The sequence below is a fragment of the Paramormyrops kingsleyae genome, unplaced genomic scaffold (assembly GCF_048594095.1).
Source record: "Paramormyrops kingsleyae isolate MSU_618 unplaced genomic scaffold, PKINGS_0.4 ups39, whole genome shotgun sequence".
Taxonomy (NCBI): domain Eukaryota; kingdom Metazoa; phylum Chordata; class Actinopteri; order Osteoglossiformes; family Mormyridae; genus Paramormyrops; species Paramormyrops kingsleyae.
Genome location: NW_027325977.1, coordinates 26,178 through 50,731, shown reverse-complemented (window position 1 = coordinate 50,731; position 24,554 = coordinate 26,178). Strand labels below are relative to the sequence as shown.

The following is a 24,554-nucleotide window of genomic DNA, read 5'->3' as shown; positions in this document are numbered from 1 at the left end:
TCGGCTTCAGACTGTCAGCAGCGAGTATTTTCAGACACACAAAACACTGGGTCTCTCCTCATTACCCACCATTGTCGCTGTGAGACCAAGGGCCAGATATGACTCATCATATTTTCCCTTCTTTGCTTTGGAGCTTGAACTTGCAGCTGATGAAGAGTCAGCCTCTGCTGGAGGCCTGACTGGGTGCACAAACTTGCCCATGTTTTTGCTAGCAGTGCTCGAGTGGAGCTTAGGCTATCCCATTGGTGCAATACCCCCCCAGTTTGGGAACCACTGATATAAAGAAACAACAGGCAAGTCTAGCAAAGGAGGCTATGTCATTTTAGATTAGTTTATTTCACATTAAAGCTAACTGTAAACAAGCATGTTTGCATCAAGAGCTTCATGGCATAACAAAGTACATGAAGACAGAGCAGAAGGTTAAACAGCTGAAGATTTAATGTGACCCTGTCCACAGTATATGGGTTATATTTATATAATGAGGATCTTTCCTCTCACTGTCCACAGTGTCCTGATGGAGAGAGCAGGCTCACCTGTACCCAGCTGTGTTTCCATGAAGAGTGACAGGTCAATGGACCCACCAATCTTATTCAGAGAGGGACGTTTTCCTACAGATCAAAGGTAAATATGCATTTAAACATTGTTTAAAACACTCAGACTCTCAGTCAAAAGACATACAGGCAAACACAAGCTACAAGAAAAAAAACTTCAACTTTCAAATTTTTTTAACTTTTGCAAATCCCATTGTCTGAAAATTTAAACAGAAGTTTTGTCTGTCTTCTATATAAATCACGTCTGAGGTAAAAGGATGAGGATTACTGTAAAGACTGACTTCTTGCGAGCTGTAATTAGAAGGTAGATTGAAAAGTGCATTTTAAATGTCAATCCTCAGCATTCAGCTGGAAAAAAGCTACTGCTCTATATTGATTAAGCATGACTGGGCAATAGATTGTCTTCTTCTGGGACGGATGTTTCTGCTTTGAAAATTAATAGATTCTCATGGGCTCCTTAGCTCTGTTCAGACTGAGGCTTCTGTTTGAACATGTTTAATGGATCAGTGCCTATTACTAATTAGCTAGTTGTTATGAGATCAGGGGATGGTGCAGGCGAGGAAAGGATGACGATCCACAGTGCGGCTCCAAGATGACAGGGGTTTATTTATAACAAAACACAGAGCAGAAAATAAGGGAACTACGAGGGATCAAAAAGCCATAACAACAAAACACAGGGAACACTAGTAAAGAGCAGCAACCCAGGGAGCAGAACTAAGGGGAAAATAACTACACAGGAATCCAATGCACACAGGAACAAAGCACAGGATCAACAGCATGTGATACAATGACCAAGTGAGGGAACTGACCACAGGCAGGCAGTAAAATACACAGATCATGGGGACTAACAAAAGGCAGGTGTGAGTACTCAACACAATCAACCAATCAGAACAAACACTGCAAAGAGGACACAGGTGGAATTAACTAACAATTAACAAACAGAACTAAGGGGCTGTGAAACTGGGACCAGAGACAACACGTGTGAGAGAAAAATTGACTAGAGGGATATTTTGTAATCAGCATTTCATATGTACTTTATACAGCCTGTAATTTATGGGTCTGGCCACCTGCAAGCAGCCCCCACTCACTGTAGCCTTTTGTGATTTTCCTGCTCTGTCTGATAAACACGCTCTAAACCTGCATTTCTGTTCTCTAGCCTGCATTTCTGTTCAATCTAATGAGCACAAAGTTCAACCACATATTGCTACACTAAGCTTAACTCTTAATTCTCTTAAGCTTACATTCTTGGCTGTCAGCTGCCTAACACTCAGGTACTTTGGCATTAGTTGCACAAAGATACAATTTCAAAGCTGATTACAAAATATCCCTCTAGTCAATTTTTCTCTCACACTGGACAAGATCCTACGGAGCTGCCAGAGGTCACACCAGAGCCTGGGCCTGCTGGGTACCTGAGGTGCAGCCCAGCAAGAGACAGGAAGCCCCTGAGTATTACAGGCAGTCTAGTGTTAACCCTGGAAACAAGGGACAGAACAAATCCCTTTGGGGTTAAGCCAGCTGCTTTTAGAGCCAAAAGAGAAACAGGAGAGCTGTCGGTAAAATTCACTGATCGGGGGGCGACAATCATGCAAAATTTGTATATTGGTGTTTTGTTATACATTTTATTGTAATCAAAATAATTATATAAATTGTTTGTGTTGAATATTTGTTCTATGTTTTTTTATTTTTCTTAGCAAAAAAAAAAGTTTGAGATCAGGTGGGGGCCCAAAATTGCAGGAGTCAGTGTTGCCCCCCCCAAAAAAATTCCACCCCTGCATAGTTATGGTAATTAAGTTGAAATCTGTTTGGAATCATGTCACAGTTTACAAGAAGTAACCAGTGAATGTCATTGAGTGACTAGGAGCTACAAGTCAAACCGTCTCTCCTGCCTGCTACCTGCTGTCTCTCTGTGCTGCCACTAGATGTCACTGCTTCTCTTATACTGTCATAAGCAAGCTGATGTGGTCAGCTTGCTTATGATAAGCAAGTCAGAATGTGGATGGCAGTTACATAACTTACATCTATTTAAATAAAAATATAATGGTTGGATATTTGTGTTTTATTCACAGGGACCGAGTGAATAGATGTAATTCATATCCACAAAAAGCAGACTTATCATCCATCTTCAAGGTTTGCATTTATTAAGTATATTTTCTTAAATTTTATATAAATTGACATATATCTTCTACAGATACACGTATACAATAAGTAGTTCATCCTGTGAAAGAGATATTTACAACTAATCCTGCGTTCCATTTACCTCGGAGGTCGGAAGTCGGAGCTGGGAATGACGTCACACCCAAGTTACCCTCGTTCCAGTACAGCAAGTCGGAAAGACATTTAGCAAAACCAGGGACCTGAAATCGCTTGAATAGGGACCTGTTTCAAACAGCAGGGTTTCTTGCTTAGCCAGATAACTCCTTGTATTTAATGTGCCCCAGTTTAAATGGCCTTCATCTTAATTCACTTATATTTAGCTCAGAGTACATTAAATTCCGACTTCAGTTGATATTTCCCACTAAGAACTCTGAATTTCCAAGTTACAAGTTGAAATGTAACGCAGCATAACTCACAAATGAAGTTATAAAAAGATACGGTGCCTGGAGTGATAATAATTAAACTGTAACTGTTCATTTCAGTTATTGGAGAAAAAAGCTCAAACGTTTCTGAAGGATGAGCTGATGAAATTCAAAAGGTACCTGGATCAGAATGACCCAGAATGCTCTGAGTCTCAGCTGGAGGAGGACAATGACCTGGACAGTGATGGTCAGATGCAGAAGACCTGTGGTAGAGAGGGAGCTCTGAAGATCACACTGTACATCCTGAGGACCATGGAGCAAAATGATCTCGCTGACATGCTGGAGAAGAGTAAGAGCTGTACCTCATTCAGTGTGTTTGATTTACTGCAGAAAAAGAGTTTTATGAAAAAATGTGTATTACATTTCAGTTTATCATTTATTTAATTTGAAATTGATTTGGTCTAAATGAGTAAAAAATGTTTTTTGAAAAGTACTCATTTTATTTCAGGGGGTCTTTTGTCGCAGTTTCAGCGCACAATCAAATGTAATCTGAAGAAGAAATTTGAGTGTGTATTTGAAGGGAAAGCTAAGGAAGGACAGCCAACACTTCTCAAAGAGATTTACACAGAACTCTACATAACTGAAGGGGGAGCCGGAGGAGTCAATGATGAACATGAAGTGAGACAGATTGAAACAGCATACAAGAAAAGGGTAACAGAAGATACTACAGTCAAGTGCAATGATATATTTATACCTTTACGTGGGCATGTGACACCTATCAGAACTGTACTCACAAAAGGGGTCGCAGGTATCGGGAAAACAGTCTCTGTGCAGAAAGTTATTCTTGACTGGGCAGAAGGAAAAGCAAACCAGGACATTCACTTCATATTTGCTCTTCCTTTCCGGGACCTGAATTTGATTAAGGATGAATACAGTCTGATTGATCTGCTTCACCACTTTGTCCCAGAACTGAAATTGCTTGAATCCTCTGAGCTGTGTAGGTACAAAGTTTTGTTGATCTTTGATGGTCTGGATGAATGTCGCCTTCCTCTAGATTTTCAGAACAATGAAAGACGGTTTGACGTAACAAAGAAAACATCACTGGATGTGCTGTTGACTAACCTCATTAAGGGGAATCTGCTTCCATCTGCTCTCCTCTGGATAACCTCCCGGCCAGCAGCAGCCAATCAGATACCTCCTGAGTGTGTCCACCAGGTGACAGAGATACGAGGGTTCAGTGATGGCCAGAAGGAGGAATATTTCAGGAAGAGATTTAGTGATCATGGTCTGGCCAGCAGGATTATCACACATGTGAAATCATCAAGGAGCCTCTTCATCATGTGCCACATACCTGTGTTCTGCTGGATTTCAGCCACTGTCCTTGAAAGGCTTTTTAGTGAGACTGACAAGGGAGAAGTTCCAAGGACTCTGACTGAAATGTACACACACTTCCTGATCTTTCAAGCGAGTTTAAAAAATGACAAGTATATGAAAAACGATGAAACCAAGCTTAAGAAATACAGCAAGGAATTCCTTTTAAAACTTGGTAAACTGGCTTTTGAAAACCTTGAGAAAGGCAATCTCATATTTTATGAGCAAGATCTGATAGGGAATAACATTGATGTCACTGAAGCTTCAGTTTACTCTGGAGTGTGCACAGAAGTCTTTAAGGAGGAATATGGATTGTATCAGGAGAAGGTGTACTGCTTTGTGCATCTGAGCATCCAGGAGTATCTCGCTGCTTTATATGTGTTTCTGTCAAACTCATCAGCTGACCTGCTGAAGACTGCAGTGGATCAGGCATTAAAGAGCAAGAATGGACACTTGGACCTCTACCTCCGCTTCCTCCTTGGCCTCTCAACAGACTCCAGTAAAAGTCTGTTACAAAAACTTTTGGGAGAGACAAGACCCAGCTCACATAACATTAAGGAAACGGCCCAGTACATCAAGGAGAAAATACAGGAGAATTTATCTGCAGAAAGGACCATCAACCTGTTCCACTGTCTGAATGAACTGGGTGACAATTCTCTAATAGAGGAAGTACAAAGATACCTGAGTTCAGGAAGCCTTTCAGCAGCAGACCTCTCACCTGCACAGTGGTCAGCTCTGGCCTTTGTGTTACTGATGTCAGATAAGGAGCTGGATGTGTTTGATCTGAAGAAATACATCAGATCAGATGAAGGTCTTCAGAGGCTGCTGCCTGTGATCAAGAAATCTAGGACAGCTCTGTAAGTTAGTATGTAATGATCTTACATATGTCTGTTGCTAAATAAGTACAGATGTAATTCATGATACTGCTTTTATATCTTATCAGAACAATTAGGGTGTATTTATATGAACACCCAGAAATTCTTTTTCATTCTGGATACTGCAGGATTTGTATATTCTTTAACATTCTTGCTGTGGTGTGTGGTTCAGTGGGTTTGGACTCTGTGTCTGTGGTCAGAAGGTCACCGGTTTAAATATCTGGCTGGCAGAGTGATGCTGGTTTTGGACCCTTGAGCAAGGCCCTTACCCCCCAGCTTCAGGGGGGCTGGATGCTGGCCAACCCTGAGCTCTGACCTGTATGTGTGTGTCAGAGAGAGCAAGATCAGAGAGGCAACAGCAGTATTTTACCAGGGGGATGAATAACGCTTCACTATTTCATTCCTATCTGACAGGATTGGTAATTGTGTGATTAGTGTTTTGGAAATTTAACAGGTTCTCAGATACAGCAAACAGAAAATAAGGATTTCAGTCATGATGTCAGCAATTCAAAAGTCATATAAAAAATTATAATTAAAATAACTTAAGCTCTTCTTGACATTCAAACCCCCATAAACATGTACACTTACACACATCCGAGGCAGGAACTGAACCCAAAACCCTAGAACCCCTGGGTCGGCTGTAGTGCTGATCACTGAGCCCCAGCGCTGCTCAGAGCTTTAGTAAAATACTTATGCATATATTACAGAGTCTCAGGGTAACTCACCCTGTAAGGTCATTAAAAAGCAGGTTCGTGTCGGCTGGGGAGTGTCAAGTAAAAACTATTTGTGTTTCTGACTAGGACAAGGAAACAACAAAATAACTGATATTTCAGCTATATGCTGCATGTCGTATTGTACTTAAAAATTTTTATTTTGATTTTTTATTTGATATACCTGTGTGTGGTGTATGTATTTATATCTTAACACGTTACCTTTTCCAGGCTGGACAGGTGTAGACTCACAGAGACATGCTGTGAAGTGTTGGCTTCAGCTCTCAGATCAAACTCCTGTCAGCTGAGAGAGCTGGACCTGAGTGACAATGACCTGCAGGATTCAGGGGTGCAGCTGCTCTCTGCTGGACTGGGGGATTCACACTGTACACTGGAGATACTGAGGTCAATATTACTGGGTATTCCACACTGTAATGTGTAATTACTGAAATCTTTATTGAAGTCGTCACATTTACTTAAAAGTAATACTCATAGTGGTGAGGTGTTTTTATTTATTGGACAGATATTTTCTGTCTCTCTGCAGGGTGTCAGGCTGTAGAGTCACAGAAGAAGGCTGTTCTTCCCTGGCTTCAGCTCTGAGGTCAAACCCCTCACACCTGAGAGAGCTGGATCTGAGTGACAGTGACCTGCAGGATTCAGGGGTGAAGCTGCTCTCTGCTGGACTGGGGGATTCACACTGTACACTGGAGATATTGAGGTCAATATTACTGGGTATTCCACACTGTAATGTGTGATTACTGAAATCTTTATTGAAGTCGTCACATTTACTTAAAAGTAATACTCATAGTGGTGAGGTATTTTTATTTATTGGACAGATATTTTCTGTCTCTCTGCAGGGTGTCAGGCTGTAGAGTCACAGAAGAAGGCTGTTCTTCCCTGGCTTCAGCTCTGAGGTCAAACCCCTCTCACCTGAGAGAGCTGGACCTGAGTGACAATGACCTGCAGGATTCAGGGGTGAAGCTGCTCTCTGCTGGACTGGGGGATTCACACTGTACACTGGAGATACTGAGGTCAATATTACTGGGTATTCCACAGTGTAATTACTGAAATCTTTAATGAAGTCGTCACATTTAGTTAAAAGTAATACTCATGGAGGTGAGGTGTTTTTATTTATTGGACAGATATTTTCTGTCTCTCTGCAGGCTGCCATTCTGTAGAGTCACAGAAGAAGGCTGTTCTTCCCTGGCTTCAGCTCTGAGGTCAAACCCCTCACACCTGAGAGAGCTGGACCTGAGCTACAATCACCCAGGAGACTCAGGAGTGAAGCTGTTCTCTGCTCTACTGGAGGATCCCAGCTATAACCTGGAGAAGCTGAAGTGAGTATAGAATGTGTGTCTGTCCCTGCTATAGACTCATGTATGTGGAGAAAGTACAACAATTAAATAAATGGATACAGCAGTACTATGTCATTCTGCTTCTGCTATAGTGTGGACCACAGTGGAGAGTGCAGGACCAGACCAGGGATCCAGAAATGTAAGTCTGTATGCATGTTTTTATGCTTAATACAATTAATACTACTTTATGACAGCATTCACATAATTATTGTGATGTGTTTTTTTTTTCTTCTTTGGGTTTAAAAATGACTATTTTCTTAAATAACAATGGGAGTCTGGGGACTTCTGTAGTAGTACTGTTTTGAGATTTGTTAGGATTGTCCTAAGACAACACTCGTAATCTCCCCAAACTGGGTGTGACACTGAACGTCTCCTCAGTCTGCGCTAGAGATGGGAATTTCGGCTCTTTTTAGTGAGTCGGATCATTTGGCTCAGCTCACCAAGAAGAGCCGGCTCTTCCGGCTCCCAAACGATTCTTCATTTTATTACTTTTATTATCAGCGCTGTTATGACGCATGATTGATATGTGTACTAAACCTTATGATTTTCTCAATACCATCATGTTTGGTATAGAAAGATGAAATGTAAAAACCTCAAACACTACTACACGTGGATTGAACATTATATAGTGGAAAATCTGTTTTTGTCTTTGATACCATTAACAGTTAAATAACATAAATAACGAATACCAATAAAGATATTATAAAGAAATTACAACGAGCAAAACACCAGCATCCAACAGTTTTAGTATCTATCCACTTTAACAACTATCTATCACCTGTCTATCAGTGCAACATTTTAACATTTCCTTTGGGGCAGAAAGGCTAAGTGCCTCAGCTTAGACGGGCTGATCCGGCTTCTGGCAGTAGCAGCACGCTAGCCTGTCTTTTTCCTTCCATCTGAATTGTTGGATGCGCAGCTCCTAAGTGTCTGTGAAGGTTGTTTGTGGATCCTGATCGAAATGACTTGCAAACTGTGCATTGTGCCTTTGAGTTATCATAGCTATTAAAATGCATCCAAATGCCGCTTCGTTTCCAACTATCACTCATCTTGGCTATTGTTCGCGCACCACACTCTCTCTTTCTCTCCTCCTTTCCCCCCTCCCTGCCCCTTATCTGACCAGTGTTGCCAACTATTTTCAATGTAAGGTAGATAAAGTCTGCTCGAAAAGTCGCCAAATGTCGGTAGATGGCGTCATGCGTATATTTGCATATTGATGACGTAATTACGTCGTATTTGTATTCTGCGTGTTTTCCCTAATCCTTCCTCACGTGTCCAGTATAAAACTATCAATTACGTTACATATTTTCTGTCAGACAACATTTTTATTACACGTATATATGTTTTATGTGTATATGAGTTTAATAAGTTTAATGAAGTTTGTCGTTGTTTATGAGTAAGTAGAATCACGTACAGTCAATCAGATGTAGCTCAGTAAACGATCTCAGACGAGTTCAGAAACTGGAATGAACTTAAGCTCTGTAACAGTGAGTAATATAAGTGCATCAGAAGAAAAAATAAATAAATAAGAAAAAATAAGAAGAAACGGTCAAATTAAATAGTTTTATTTCAAGCAAAGGAGAAGCAGGTAAGTGATTGGTCCGTGGCAACATCGTTTGCATATGCGCAGCTCATTCACATCTATGTCAGCTGCCGTGCGGTCACGGGAATATGCTGCTCCTTTCAGCTGGAGCTAGCGCTCACTGATCAGAGCAGACACAGGGAGTTGAGTAACTGTACCGGGAAAGCAAGACCTCGCGCTTACAGGACAGTACTGGCGACATTTGGAAAGTTGCTAAGGTTTGTCCAGAAGTCGCTAGATTTGTCGCTAGGCGCTTTTTTGAAAAAAAGTCGTCAAGGGGGTCTGGAAAGTCGCTAAATCTAGCGACAAAGTCGCTAAGTTGGCAACACTGTCTGACTCATCACGTGATTGGTCGCGCGGCTCACACGCCATTAACACAAACTTCAGTCACAGTCAGAGCAGCATGGAGCGCTGAGCCGCGGAGATGTTTTGTTTTATAAAAATGTCTCTTGGTCAGGATCCGGATCTTTTGAACGGCGCGTCCGCGATCGACACATGACTAGTCGGCGCTGAACGCTGCTGGAGGGCGGTATGTGTCCGAAGTGGTTTGAAAGAAGTTTTTATTTTGAAGTAAAGACAAATTACCTTCTAGTGGTACTCTTTGTGGTACAATTTCAAGTTTAAAACGTTTTATTAATGCTGTTTGTAATTTTATTTACCTGTAATTAAGGCTATTAATTTAGCACGCGCAGCATTTCGCCCCGTCTTCCCGCCGGCGTCGCGCGGGCGTCCGACATTTCCTGAGGTATTTCACATACTTGAATTCCTGCTTCGTTTTTATATTTTGTGTATCGTATAGAATAATAGAGCGCAGGCTAAAGCAGTGGTTCTCAAACTGAGGGCCACCAGATGGCGCTAGGGGGGCCACATCGAAATTGTAGAATCTAAAAAAAAAAAAAATACCTGTATGTAAATCAGGCTTGTCAACCTATGTAAAATATAATGTATTAAAAAATGTAAATATAAATTTTACTTAGCACACTACGCTGCTATGGACATTATAAATTACTGTTCAGTATTCAGTGCTTTTGTTGCACTTTTCAGACAATTTTAGTTTTACTGTCAAAACTGTTTTAATACAATGTTATATTTTGTGAAATGTAAATTTAACAAACCAGAGAAATAAAGACTACAAACAGAATCTAAAATCTAAAATTAAGTAAAATTGTAAGTTTGAGGATGTTTTGCGTCATGATTTTTTTTTTTGAGGAGGGGGGCCACAAAAGGATTCACCCTACACAAGGGGGCCTCCTGCTGAAAAAGTTTGAGAACCACTGGGCTAAAGTGCAGTTCGGTTACCAGCGAGTATCTCAGCGCTGCGTGTCTCACAGCGCAGGGGGCAGCCGGAGCGCCGCAGACTCGGGCGGCTACATGAGTATATTGGGAATAAAATGTGTGTATTGGAGCGAGTTCTGTGTTAGTGAGTGTGTGAGGTGTGACAGTGATAATGATGGAGATGCTGGGCTTCGTGATGGGATTAATCGCTCTTCCTCTTGCCTACAGACTCCTGCCAGCTGACGCTGGACCCCAACACAGCAAACAGATACCTGTCTCTGTCAGAGGGGAACAGGAAGGTGACATGGGGGGAAGAGCAGCCATATCCTGATCATCCAGAGAGATTTGACTACTGGGACCAGGTTCTGTGCAGAGAGAGTCTGACTGGTCGCTGTTACTGGGAAGCTGAGTGGAGTGGAGATGTAGCCTGGATAGGAGTGACTTATAAAGGAATCAGGAGGAAAGGAAACAGTGCTGACTGTGAGCTTGGAGCCAATGACAAGTCATGGATGCTGCGCTGCTCTCCTGACAGTTACTCTGTCTGTCACAATAATAAACAGACTGTCATACCCATAAAGCCCTCAGGCTCCCGCAGAGTAGGAGTGTATCTGGACTGGGCGGCTGGTACTCTGTCCTTCTACAGAGTCTCCTCTGATGGAGTGACCCTCCTGTACAGCTTCACCTCCTCATTCACTGAACCCCTCTGTCCAGGGTTTTGGGTTAATTATAACTCCTCCGTGTCCCTGTGCATGCTGGGATAGCTCACTGTGAGCTGGAGGAATCATTTTTACCTTATCAGAGTGTCACATGTCACATGCCGCTGCTTCTCCATGGCAAAAAGGTAAAATCTGCTTTTTAACCAGTATAACCCTTTTTACTCTGAAGTGTGACATATTTTAGATAAAATAAGTGACTGGGTTCAGCAAACTGAACAAACAGGCAAAATGATTGTCTGATTAAAATGTAATGAAATGTAATCCTGATGAGTGGGGGGGCTTTTCCCCTCCCCTGTATGTGTACATTTTATATATTTCTGTCTGTATGTTGTATTTGCTACCTGTACACTGACAATAAAGGCTTCATATTGTATCCTATTAATGTCCTGGTTCAGCTCTGGTCAAAGCGTGAGGTAACTGGGTAACATAAATCATATAATACAATTAAATAAATACACTTTACTGTAATTGAACATAACTAAAAGCAGGGGCGATTTTAGCCCATTTTTGGGGGTACTTGGCTTAAAACAGGACATGTTAGCTGCATTTAACCTTCAGTAACTCTTTCTTTATATAGTTAGGTAGTAGGAGTCAGACCATGTCTCTTATTAGCTGAAAAACATTACCCCAGGGCTCTCAAGTGTCACGCATTGAGAGTGACAGTCACTCTTTTCATTCTTTTGTCACGCACTCCCGCCACACATTGTATTTCTCACGCGGAAAAATAATTTGTAGGCTAATATGCCGCAGAGCCCAATTTTTCCCCAGACCGCGGCACAGTAGCGCCTCACTATAAAACAAGCGTGTCTCCGCTGGAGTCTAATGGTGCGTTCGTTTTTCTCTCGGAACTCGGAAATTCTGAGCTGAGTGACATTATGATACATTCGATTATTTCTCTCCAAGTCGGAACTCGGATGAAACACGCCTCTTTTATGACGTTGAAGTCGGACAAGATTTGCCCCAAGAGCCTGTCACTTACCAGCCAATCAAAAAAAAGAAAGGGTCTACACAATAGCCAATCAGAAATTAGTACTATTGTATCTGGGTAGAATACAACACAACAACCAATGAAAAGGCATCCTGTGGAATGTCACTCTTGCCTGTCTTCAAAACTTGACAGCCCTGTTACCCTCACAGGTAAACTGCAGTGTTGAAAACACGTTTTCTGACGATGTTTGCTACCCTACAATCCGCCCTACTCTGTAGGAAAATCAGCAACATTTTGACCGTCCTGTTGCTCCCATTGAAATTTATATAGCCTAAATCTAAAAACTTAAATTGCCAACCGTTTTACCAGTCCTCTTTGAAATGGAACGAGAGAAGCTGGTTATTTTTTCATGTTCCGAATATTAAACCTAAGGTAGCTAACTGACTGGATGCCCATTAACTTTATAACTTCTGGTGTGTGTGTGTGTGTGTGTATTTTGCACAGAAAGACAGCCAGGTTCATAATGGATATAAGGAAGTTTTTTCAAAAAAAGGACGGGCATTCAGGTAAAAGTAGAAGATCACAATCTGTCAATCAAGAATAATGTTGGATCAGTGTTTAAATAGTCATATATTTTATTAAATGTACACGTGGTTTGGTTATTTGCCTTTTGATTGAAAGTACACTGAGAGGCAGGGAAAAAGTCTCATTGTGACGAGTAAAGTGTATCTTGCCTTGCTGGGCAGCTCTCTGGGTGCTCAGCACCCCCAAAGCTCTGAACCTAGAATCGCCCCTGACTAACAGCATTAGATTAAATCAGCATATATAATAACTAGGGGTGCAACGGTACAGGTATCCCACGGTACGGTACGTACCTCGGTATTTGGGCCACGGTATCGGTTCGGTTTAAACACAACACTACAAATAATACAATAAAACAAATAATTAACTCTAATTTATGTATAAAATATGTATATATGTATACAATTCAAACTTACAAAATGTAAACAAAAACACTTTTAAAAATGTTGAAGTGTTCTAAACACTGTATATTCCACTCGAGGCTCTGTGCTTGAGCCAAATCGTTTTCGATGGCTCTGCGGGCTTTGTCATAGAGGTCGGGAATTATAACGTCGCTGAAATGTGTACGGCAGGGCACAACATAACGTGGGTCAAGCGTTTTAATTAAGTGGCGAAACCCCGCATCTTCGACAACAAAAAAGGGTTGCAAACCTTTAGCAATGAATGTTCCCACTGCACGGGTTATTTTCTTATGTTTATCGGATGTGGCAGGGTATGTCTGTTAATTGAAAAGCTTTTTCGATAGACACTTGTTTACCTGCAGTTACCTTTTCGTCTGTCCTCCGTTCAGGAATCGTTATATCAGCATGACTACGTTTGAGATGCTTAGCCATATTGCTCGTGTTTCCATTAGCGTATGGGACACGTGTTAGGCAATGTTTACAAACAGTGGTATTTCTATTATCTGTTTCGACTCCCTGGTCGTTGTATTCTACAGTGAACCCGAAAAAAATCCATACTGGAGATTTGTACGAAGCCGGTGCTTCTTCAAACTTCTGCCTCTCAACTGTTCCGCTAGTGCTTGCCATGGTGGTTTGTTTTTCTTTTTTCCGCGTCTGTGTACCGATCCAGCTGCTAGCTTGGCTCCAGTTACGTCAGTGTGAGAGAGGGCGAGTGGGTGGAGCCACAACAGTGATTGGACATTAATGGTCACTTTCCGTCGGACGCCTCTTTTGTGACGTTGATGTCGGACTGGCGGCTTACACACTCAACAGTAATTCTATTTTATATATCTTTAAAAATGCTTATTTTGTTAAATGTATTAATAGTTATAAATGTAATTGCATATGTAGAGAATACCATATCATGACCGTAAACAGTATCCTAACATGCAATATCAGATTTTTACCGGACTTGTCTTTGGTTTGTTTGTAGTTTGCCTCTCGAAAAAAGAATATGTACAAAAATATTTTTTAAAGCTTTTAATTTGGTTTGACTAGTTCGTGTTTCTTGTTTGTCTCTCAGAAAAAATAATCTCACTCCAAATCTGCTAAAATATAAAGCAACAACACACAGCAGCGTGTTCATGGAGGCAGCCATGTTTGTTCCGAGATGTGGGTAGCTCGATGGACGTGATGTCACTCAACTCGGAATTTCCGAGTTCCGAGAGAAAAACGAACGGACAATAACTCACGGTGGAGGGCTTTCGCTCATTGTCGCTTACTGCTTAACAGTAGCCTGATAAGCATTAAGCACCATTTTCAAAAGGAAGTGCAAAACCGAAATACCGCGGTTCACAAGGGCGTACCGGACCGTGCAGCGCGTACCGAACCGAGTACCGTTGCATCCCTAATAATAACCATGTAAAAGGAGACGGGAGACATAATAGCGAAAGCAAAGTTAAAAACAAAAGTCATAAATCACATCAGTAACATACATTAGATTAAATGATCAAAATACAACAAGCAACAATAAAAAATTCCTAACTAAACCTGTGAACTGCTACAACCGACAAGCTAATTAGCAAACCGCGTCTCTCTCACCACGTTAAAACTCGGGAAAAGACTCATTAAAAGCTGAAGTAAGTCTTTACTACATAAGTAAATAATTACACAAGCAATTAAAAACGAAGCGTAACATTTTAATTTCTCGTTAAATATACGGTTTAACTTCAGAAGGCTGAACCTCACGTCCGCCCCCTACTGCCGTCCTGAGGTAACTGCGGGTTCCCTGTCGGTCGCAGCACGCGAGACGCTGGAGTTAAGAATTTAGGAATAAGATTATCAGATGCAATGTATCCCACAAAACACTCACAGTGGCATTGCAGCAATACAGATATACCCCTGAACGCAATGGAAAGGTGGATTCTTACTCTGACGTCCCTCTTCTTCCTCTGGTGATGAGCTATTGGCCTCTTGCAAAATGATATCAGTTACATCACTGCTACAATAAGCATCTAAATAATAATTTGTTTTGTTTCCAAACTTTTCACTGACCCTGCAAAGATATTTCTTGTCATCCTCAAAGAAATAATAAGTAAACATTTAAATGGCATTCAATAATTTATTTCAAAGTATTTGATAATATAGGCTTGATTAATTTTGATATTAATATTGAATTGTGAATATGTTTATTCTGGTCTTTAAGTTTAGGGAGGGGCTGTGTCTAGTCTGAGAGTGGGGGCAGATTTCACTTTGGGGGGTAAATGTCAGAAGGGGTGAGTGTGGTCAGACAATTTTTAGGCCACTTTATTTCACTTTGTTTTTGGAATGTGAATCTCGTTTGGTGGAAGTGTGTTCAAAATGGCCACAGTCTTTTTTGGATAAGAGTCCAATCCGCATGGAGCACTTTGAGCAGAGTGAGGACGCCACCATTTAGGAGATATCAAAGAACAAACTCCCCTGGCTCAGAAAAAGGAGGGAAAACAGGGGAAGCTGATGATTCTCCCTGAGCATCGCAAGGTGGAGAAATGAGGATGCAGGAGAGGATTGCTATCCTGGGCAGCAGATTGCAGGGGGGGCGACGATCCCCAGCTCCTCAGGCAGCGGCAGGCTGGGGGGCCCCACGTGTGAAAATGACCCTTGTTCTTCACCCCCTGTAATGTTTGTATTCTTCCATTTTCATGTCTGTCGTATGATACAAATTTCATCAGCACTCCCATTTACTCATTGTAAATTCTCGGGTGTAGGAAAAATTAGCTCAAGTAAATTTTAATGTCCACCAATATATAGGGAAATTAATTACATTTTAATAAATTATTATTTAATGATGATTATCAACTAATTGTTATGCTGAATGGTTGATTCCTTCAAACTCAATTGCGGAATCCCTGTGAGTCAAAAAGGTCAGATGACAAAGATCAGATAAGGGCCAACAGAGGAATGTAAAAAGGGGGGGTTGTTAAGCAAAGACTGAAAAAACCTCTGATAGTTAGGAGACCCACTGAGATATCTGGTTACATTATTTAACTTTCACTATTCCTCTGGGAAACCATGAGAGCATGTATGCAGGGGTAGCTATACATATATATTTATCCATATTTATATAATGGTTTGAGTGAGAAGGTAAAATAGGTGATACTCTGTAAAACACGGTTATAAGGGAGGCAGACAAAACACTAAGATTGTCTAAGGACACAAACAAACATAACCTATATAAACATAACCGTTGCATACCAAGTTGAGGGATCCCTTGGGTGGGCATCAGACCACTAAATTGCCGGTCGGGGCGGGGGAAGGTCTCCTCGATAAATTCTGCTGGCTGGTAAATCTCCCTGCTTAGGATGGGGGCGTTTAAGTGATTGTCAGTTATCATTTGGCACCCCCAGTGCTCCCCTCCCCCCCCCCCCCAACCCCCCCCCCCCCCCCCCCACCACACACACACACACCCCACGCACATGCCCACATTACAAAGTCATCAATCCATCATTAATTATTGATACAGGTATCCTCCATTTATGGTGTAAAGTTTGCGGCCGATTTGTTCACAGTGAACGAGTCCCTTACAGCAGCTACACACTCACGTTCACGTCTCTGCACAGATTTGTTGTTTTCCTTCTTCTGTTTGTCCTCAGAAATGTAAAGCTGCTTCCCTCCTTGACTATGGCCAGTGAGAGCCAGTGAGGCATGTAAGGACCTGCTGTAAGTCAGCATGTGACTGGCTGGAAACTACACCTGCACTGTCAGAATAAAAAGTACCAATCTGTACGGGCTGTTCCCTCAAGGGTCTGTCAATTGTATCCTAGCTGTAGGTAAAAGTGCCCTTTAGTCTAATTTAAGGTACAGAAATGGAGTCTGAGAGAGGGAACATTAAATTTGCACCTTGGGGAACAAAACTGAACCAGAACTTTCCCTCTTTTTTGACAGTGTGGGACTATATATGCCTATAGTGAACGGACCACCGACAGCCTTGGTCACTCCCTTGGGTCTCATTCTCGTTCTGAATGAGCTGGTGAGTGAGTGGATGAACATGAGCATCTGTCATTCACCTACTGACTCAGCAACTCAGTCCACTCCTTCAGCATTAAGTAAATGGCAAATTTTCTCCAGTTTTAGACAAGATAAGACATCTCATTCCTAAGATGGTGCCAGTGTGTGTGGCCGGCCGTCTTCCATGATTAGCTCATGTTGGTGTTTTTTTGTTTTTTGTTGCTTTTTGCTGGAAATGTTTGCTCCTTACTGGTATATGATCGCCAAGCTCTATTTGATATTCGTTCTGCTACAAAATGCCGGATTATAAACATTAACAGCAGACACGGTGACCTTCCTCTGTTTTACTAGGAGTACCCAATCATCTACGCCGCATTCAGACTTCAATCAAGTGCCTTTTCCGATCTTTTAGCTCATTGAGATATACTGGTTAAGGAGGAGAGGTAGCTATAGTTTTTAAAGAGAACTTTTATTTGTAAACAGTTATCAGCAGTTTTACAATTTTGAGGTGATTATGTTTGAACTGGGCCGCCTAAATCTAGTATTTATTCATTTGATTTACCGGCCACCAAAATATATATAAGAAGGACTTTATTAGTGACTTCTCTAACTTTCTGACTTATTTTATGCCAAAATATGACCGGGTTTTGATTGTGGGTGATTTTAACATACATATTTGCTGCTCGCCTAAGCCGCTAGTTAAAGACTTCCTGAATCTTACTGAATCTTCTGACCTGTAATAGGTCTGTAATAGGTCCTACTGAAGATCATGGCCATACTTTAGACCTTGTACCATCATATGGCCTGTCTGTTTATAATATGGCAGTTTGTGAGGCTGATTTCTCTGATCATTCCCCCATTCTGATGGAAAGTTATCTTCCGTGTGATGCCCCTAACTTGTGCGGCCTCCCAATGTTTCCGACAGATGAAGCCTTCTACTGCTACAAAAGTTGTAACTGCGTTTAATGATGCTGTTGGACCGTGTTTAGAGAATGTTCACTGTACCGATACGGAGGAGCTAACTTCACTTTTGTACTGCACTTGCCAGGATATTTTAGATTGTCATTGTCTCTCTTAAAGTTTGTCCTTCTAAGCCAAATTCGATGCCATGGCTGAATGATATTACTCAAGCTGCCATAGAAGGACAGCGTTCCTGTCCCGTGATCCAGGTTCACTCCTATCTCAGAAGAGCGGGGGCAAATATAATAGTGTCATCATTATTGTGCCAGAGTGTGTAACTAGAGGGATCACAGTACAAACACCAGGACTTGTTATTGCTTCCAAGCCCACTGTCATTACTCCATCCTATCCTGCTGATCCCTTTATATGTGACGGCTACACCAATCAAATGCCCGCTCCACTCAACCTCCCAGTAGCAGCACCCAGTCAGACCCTCTGTACACAGTGAATCAAAACTCTCCCAGTGATCAGGATATGACTCTGTCTCTCTCTTCCATGTCACCACTCTGTTGCCCTCAGACAGTTGGAGGTGTCTGTTTGCTGTGTTGGAGTCCAGAACGAGCCGACAGGAGTCTGATGGAGGAGAACAGATGGTTTGGTTTTAAGTCTATTTCATACTGTGCACAGACTTCTACACACATATTACGTTTGTCTGTGTGCGCAGACTGTTGTAACTGGTCCATGAGTACAGCAATGATATTCCAGCAGACCAGCAGGCTAACAATTCGCTGCAATGTGCAGTCAACACATACCGATGCACTAAAGTCATTGTCACTGTCTGCAGACTGTAACAGTAGGAATTGGGCTTTATTCACTCCTTATATTAAGTCAAAGTCAAAGTGAACTTTATTGTCATCTCAGCTATATACATGTATACAGTGAGACGAGACGACGCAGCTCCAGTTCTTACAAAGTACAAATAGGCACAGAGAATAAATATATAAACTATAAATATAAATATAAACTCTAAGCTAGCGTGGAAATTGTGCAATTAGTTAAGGAGGTATTCAGAATATGTGCAAGTATTGCAACAGCAGAGAAACATATTTCAATACTGGGAATGTAATTTTGTGTGCAAATGATTAGTAGCAACATGATACAAGGACAGTATTTTTTTTTAAATGCAGTTTTGCACAGTTGATTTTGTGCATGTAGCAGCATGTGCATTTTAAACAGTGATGTGTAAAGTGCAGATGTGTAAAGTCACAGTAAAGTCACGGTTCACAGTTCAGGTGTGTGTGTGGGTGGGGGTGGGAGGGCAGGCAGCACGATGAGGAGTCTGACGGCTTGTGGGAAGAAGCTCTCGCAGTCTGGTCGATCGGGCTTTGATGCTGCGGTAGCGTCTGCCAGATGGGAGTAGTGCAGAGAGTCCGTGTGGGGGGGGGGAGGAGTCCAGCACGATGCGGGAGGCCTTTCTGATGCAGCGCTTGTGGAAGATCTCCTGCAGTGAGGGGAGAGACGCCCCGATGATGTTACCAGCGGCTTTAACGATCCGCTGCAGGCTCTTCTGGTCAGCAGCACTGGCACTGCCGAACCAGACGGAAATGCAGCTGGTCAGGACGCTCTCTATGCTGCCTCTGTAGAACACGGAGAGGATGGGAGGAGGGAGGTTGGCCCGCCTCAATCGTCTCAGGAAGTGAAGACGCTGCTGAGCCTTTTTGATGATGGAGGTGGTGTTGGTGGTCCAGGTGAGGTCATCTGAGATGTGAATTCCCAGAAATGTGGTGTTCTTCACTGTCTCTACTGTGGAGCCGTTGATACTGACTGGCATGTCGGTAGGGTGAGTCTTCCTGAAGTCGACAATAATTTCCTTTGTCTTGTCCACATTCAGTGACAGGTTGTTCTCACTGCACCAGACACCCAACCGCTGAACCTCATCTTTGTACACTGACTCGTTGTGGCTGATGAGCCCCACCACAGTCGTGTCATCAGCGAACTTGATGATGTGGTTTGAGCTGTGCGTGGCAGTGCAGTTGTGGGTCAGCAGAGTGAACAGTAGTGCACTGAGAACACACCCCTGTGGCACGCCTGTGCTCAGTCTGATGGTGCTGAAAATTTTGTCGCCGATACGGACGGACTGAGGCCTCTCTGACAGAAAGTCCAGGATCCAGTTACACAGAGAGGTGCTCAGTCCCAGCTCGTTCAGTTTCCTGCTGAGCCTTTGGGGGATGATGGTGTCGAATGCTGAGCTGAAGTCTATGAACAGCATTCTAACATAAGTGTCTCTCTTCTCCAGGTGAGATAGGGAGAGGTGAAGGGCAGAGGATATGGCATCTTCAGTTGACCTGTTTGATCGATATGCAAACTGTAGCAGGTCCAGTGAGCGGGTGAGGCTGTTTTTAATGACGAGTCTCTCAAAGCAATTCATGATGACGGAGGTTAGTGTGACAGGGTGGTAGTCGTTCAGGCAGGTCGCTGAAGATTTCTTTGGCACTGGGATGATGGTGGTGGACTTGAAGCACATTGGGATGATCATCAGGCTCAGTGATGTGTTGAAGATGTCTGTGAAGACCTCGGCCAGCTGATCGGGACAGTCTCAGAGCACGCGAACAGGAATATTGTCTGGTCTAGCAGTCTTCTGTGGGTTGACTTTGGTCAAAGTTCTCTTCACATCAGCTGTAGGCAGACAGATAACCTGGTCGGTGGTGGGAGGCCTGGCTTTCCTCACAGGCTCTTTGTTCAGCGCATCAGACCGTGTGTAGAACTTATTCAGTTCCTCAGGCAGTGTGACATCCCCGTCACTGCCGCTTGGCGCAGGCTTGTACTGAGTGACAGCCTGAGTGCCCTGTCACAAGCTGTGTGTCTTTAGTGGTGTGGAAGTAGCTCTTTTAAGAGTGTAAGAGTGAGAGTAAGAGTGAGAGTAAGAGTGCACCCTTTTTTGGGTATGAAATATAGATTTTGAAATATATAAATAAACAGATTCAAAGGCTCCTGACATACATGTGAAAGGCCAGGAGGCAGCGGGAGAGAGAAAGAGAAGCTCCACTAGCAGAAGAAAACGAAACACAATAAAACACACTCCACCTCATACAGGGAGAGAGAAGCGTGTGTGTGAACAGACTCACATTGTAAGAATTCTGCTCTGGTCCTGGGTACTAATACCAATACCAGCTGTTATCTTCTCCTCAGGTTCATACTCACTGTGATTGAGGCCACAGCCTCTCTCAGCTCCTGCAGCTCCTTCTCTTTCACTTCAATTCTCTGCTGAAATTCCATCTGGGTTTCACCCATATCTTTCTACATGTAGCAAAAAGATGATGAAATGAGTTTGTTTTATTGAAGGTGATCATATTCTTTAATCATCCACTGCAGGATGGACCCCAACCTTGTGCCCTATGCTGCCTGGGTAAGGCTCCAGGTCCCCATGACCCTGACTGGGATAAATGGTTAGGAGATTCTCCTCTGCCCTCTCTCATTAACAAGGTGTCTTCTCTCACAGACCTGCCACAGTCTGGCTGTTTTATGTTTACTGCACCATCCTCAGTAAACTCTACACACTGTAGTGTGTGAAAATCCCAGGATGGTGGCGATTTCTGAGATGCTGGAAGCACCATGTTTGACGCTAACAATCGCATCATATTTAAAACCTCTTAGCTCACACATCTCAGCCATTCAGATGCTCAGCCAGATAATAAGTGATCCTCCTCACCCTGTTTACTTGCTGCATGCATTCAACTGGAGCCACAGGATTCACTGTTTGATGGAGTTTTCGGTAGAAAATTTGAACTTTTTATACTTTATAGTAACATCATGACCCAGGTTTGCCCCAGTTAGAACGCAGACTCTGATATAAGTTAAGGTGCTAAAATTTCTCTTTAATCAGTTATAGGATATATTCAGTAACACATTTCTTTACCAAACCAGACTTGATCTCTGCATCTTTAAAGCAGAAATGCTCACGAGTCAAGACAAAAAAGTTATAACTTAATAAAATTCATAATTTATATTAGAGAGTTTCTGGCCTGACCTGTATCTCCGCCCTTTCTGCAGCAGCTGCGATTGTATCATGGTCTCTGTGTTCAAATGTCTTACAGGAATAACAGATGCACTGCTTGTCGGTATGGCAGTAGCTCTCCAGGGGTTTGTCATGGAGGGAACAGACCTTGTCGGGCAGATTTCCAGTAGGATCAGCCAGCTTGTGCTTCTGAAAAGCTGGAGACTCATAGTGAGGCTGGAGGTGAGTTTCACAGTAAGAGGCCAGACACACCAGGCAGAACTTGAATGCTCTGCATTTTCTCCCAGTACAGAAATCACACTCCACATCTCCAGGTCCAGCATAATGGTCAGCAGGAGTAGCTGCTTGTAGTCCAGTCTTCTTCAGATTCCTCACCACTTCAGCCAGGATGTTGTTTCTGCCCAGAACAGGTCTGGGTGTGAAGGTCTCTCTGCACTGGGGGCAGCTGTAAACTTCAAGATGATCCTCCTGATCCCAATAGCTCTTAATGCATCTCATACAGTAACTGTGACTACAGGGAATAGTCACCGGATCCTTCAGTAGATCCAGACAGATCGAACAGCTTAACTGGTTCTGATTCCCTGTGATACTGGCTTCTGCCATTTTACCACGAACACTGATAGGATTCAGTTTAGTTTTCTCTCAGTTTTCTGTGTGTGAGAGTGGGAGGAGCTTCCTGCTTCTCAGGCTGCAGTAGGTGTGGTTTTAGACTGAGGCCAGACTGAGAAGAGCAGTTAGATCAAACTCCACCTTCGTGTCTTAGGAAGGAGAGTCAGGTGACCAGGTTCAGAATGACTATTAATTTTCCATCAGAAAGCTTCCCAGGATGTAACTATGTAAATTTATTTTAGGTACTACTAACTTAAAATATCAACTACACACCTAAAGTAGCAAGACCAGCTTCAGTTAAGCCCAGAAAAAGAATGATAAAATACTGGATAAAATATCCAACAAATTTCAATAATCCCCTTATGAAGTATACAGTTATGGGACAGCACATTATAGGAAGCACAGGGCACCCTGGATGGGATGCCAGTCCATCAATGGGCACAGGGCATGGACACCCTGGATGGGAAGCCAGTCCATCACTGGGCCAAACACTCACTCACATGCTGAGGACAATTTAGATACTAATTCACCAAACTGCATGATCTTGGACTGTGGGAGGAAACCTGAGGAAACTCACAGGAACACGTGGAGAACATGCAAGCTGTACATGCAGAACCAGGAGTGGGAACCAGACCCACAAGCCTCCAGGTGTGGCTACAGCACCACCTACCAAGTCACAGTGCTGTCTGACAGTGCACATGGTTTCAGGAAGGCACCACCTGTGTGCACCTGCAAGCAGTACACTCTCCCGTCACCTGGAGGCGCTGTTTCTCATTTACTTGTTGCCACCAATAATAATAAGTCGAGACAGGAGGTGCAGTTTGTATGGAATCTGTCCTACAGTGTTGAAGCTTTTGGGTCACGGTGCGCATTTGGACATTAAATCATCTGGACATTAAATCTTCAGAAACATGCAAAGAAATAACACAGCATGTCCTGGAGGAGCTGCACTGTGTGCCACTGCCCTCCATATGAGTGCTGGACTTCACTGCACTGTAGGTATTCCAGTGAATGCTGCGTATTTCACTGTGTTTCTGTACCTGTACATATTTCACTTATTTGGGCCGGGATTTGATCGCATTGTGTCGTGGTATTTTACATATAAATTGTCCTTTTCATGTAAGCCTATATGCATTTAGCCTGCGCTACCAAATAAGGACGTGCACAGAGCCCAATAATTGTATTTGCATCTCTATTTGCTAAGGCAGCAAAATTATTTGTATTTTTATTTGAATAAAAGTGGAAATAGGTGTACAATCCAGTTTTTGTTTTTACTTCACTTCTAATTTTTGAATATTAAACTGTTAATATTTGTTATTCAATAATGTGTTTATGAAAACCATAAACCAATATTACATTTAAGTATTTGTAATTATTTTAATGAACATTTATAACCAAAAACATAATCGAAAAGAAAATAATAATAATAAAAAAATAACACTTGGTTCTTAATCCACACTCAAACCAATAGATTGAACTCTAAACCAGGGTTTCCCAAACCTTTTCGCCTGGGGACCCAAAAGGAAGATTTGTCGTTTGCCTGGGACCCTAACCCATAATTTATGATGAAATACCATTACATATTAACGATATAAAAACAAAACAAAAAACGCACAAAGAACCAAAAGTTGAAGTATACAAACAATATTCTTTAAATATTTTCTTTAAAAAATGGTTTTAGTTTTATTATTTATATCTGTATTGCTGTTTATGACAATTAAAGCTCCCCTCTAAAGACCCCTCCTTCATTTTAGATAAAACAAAATGGTGGGTAGCATGGTGGTGCAGTGGTTAGCAGTGTTGTCTCACACCTCTGGGACCTGGGTTTGAGTCTCTGTCTGGGTTCCATGTGTGTGGAGTTTGCATGTTCTCCCCATGTCATCATGGGTACTCTGGTTTCCCCCCACAGTCCAAAGAGGCTAATTGGGGTTACTAAATTGCCTGTAGGTGTGAATGGTGTGTGATTGTTCCCTGTGATCCTGTGTGCCCCATCCTGGCTGTTGAATTGGCTCTGGACTCCCGATAACCCAATAGGATGAATGGTTTTGATTCATCATATTTGCATATATATCATAAATTCCTGTAGTGTTTTTCATGTTGCTATTGGTATGAAAAGTCCTTAAGACACACAGACACCTACAGTTAATGCATCATTGACAGAAACTTAACCCTGAACTTTATCTTCCACTTTCAAAACCTTGT

The 24,554-nt window shown here is 42.3% G+C and overlaps 2 protein-coding genes across 5 annotated transcripts in view; one reads left to right on the top strand and one right to left on the bottom strand.

The window, feature by feature from the left end:
* Positions 1-11,329, top strand: part of LOC140586327 (NLR family CARD domain-containing protein 3-like) — a 93,615-nt gene extending 82,286 nt beyond the window's left edge. The window contains exons 3-12 of one of the 4 annotated variants that reach the window (XM_072708131.1): positions 508-621; positions 2,618-2,678; positions 3,188-3,416; positions 3,576-5,295; positions 6,255-6,428; positions 6,568-6,741; positions 6,881-7,054; positions 7,187-7,360; positions 7,471-7,517; positions 10,464-11,329. In XM_072708131.1, the coding sequence (XP_072564232.1) occupies positions 508-621; positions 2,618-2,678; positions 3,188-3,416; positions 3,576-5,295; positions 6,255-6,428; positions 6,568-6,741; positions 6,881-7,054; positions 7,187-7,360; positions 7,471-7,517; positions 10,464-10,996 (3,400 nt within the window). In that variant the 3' untranslated portion in view covers positions 10,997-11,329. Of the gene's footprint in view, positions 1-507; positions 622-2,617; positions 2,679-2,815; positions 3,417-3,575; positions 5,296-6,254; positions 6,429-6,567; positions 6,742-6,880; positions 7,055-7,186; positions 7,361-7,470; positions 7,518-10,463 lie in introns of all 4 variants that reach the window. The other 3 variants (XM_072708133.1, XM_072708132.1, XM_072708130.1) reach the window with 3 other exon arrangements.
* Positions 11,330-20,894: 9,565 nt separating this feature from the next.
* On the bottom strand, positions 20,895-22,527 carry LOC111846639 (E3 ubiquitin/ISG15 ligase TRIM25-like). Its single transcript, XM_072708145.1, has 2 exons — positions 21,756-22,527; positions 20,895-21,025 (listed from the first exon to the last, which is right to left on the bottom strand). The coding sequence occupies exons 1-2, from the start codon at positions 22,344-22,346 to the stop codon at positions 20,903-20,905; spliced, it is 714 nt and encodes a 237-aa protein (XP_072564246.1). The 5' UTR covers positions 22,347-22,527; the 3' UTR covers positions 20,895-20,902.
* Between the last annotated feature and the right edge of the window lie 2,027 nt (positions 22,528-24,554).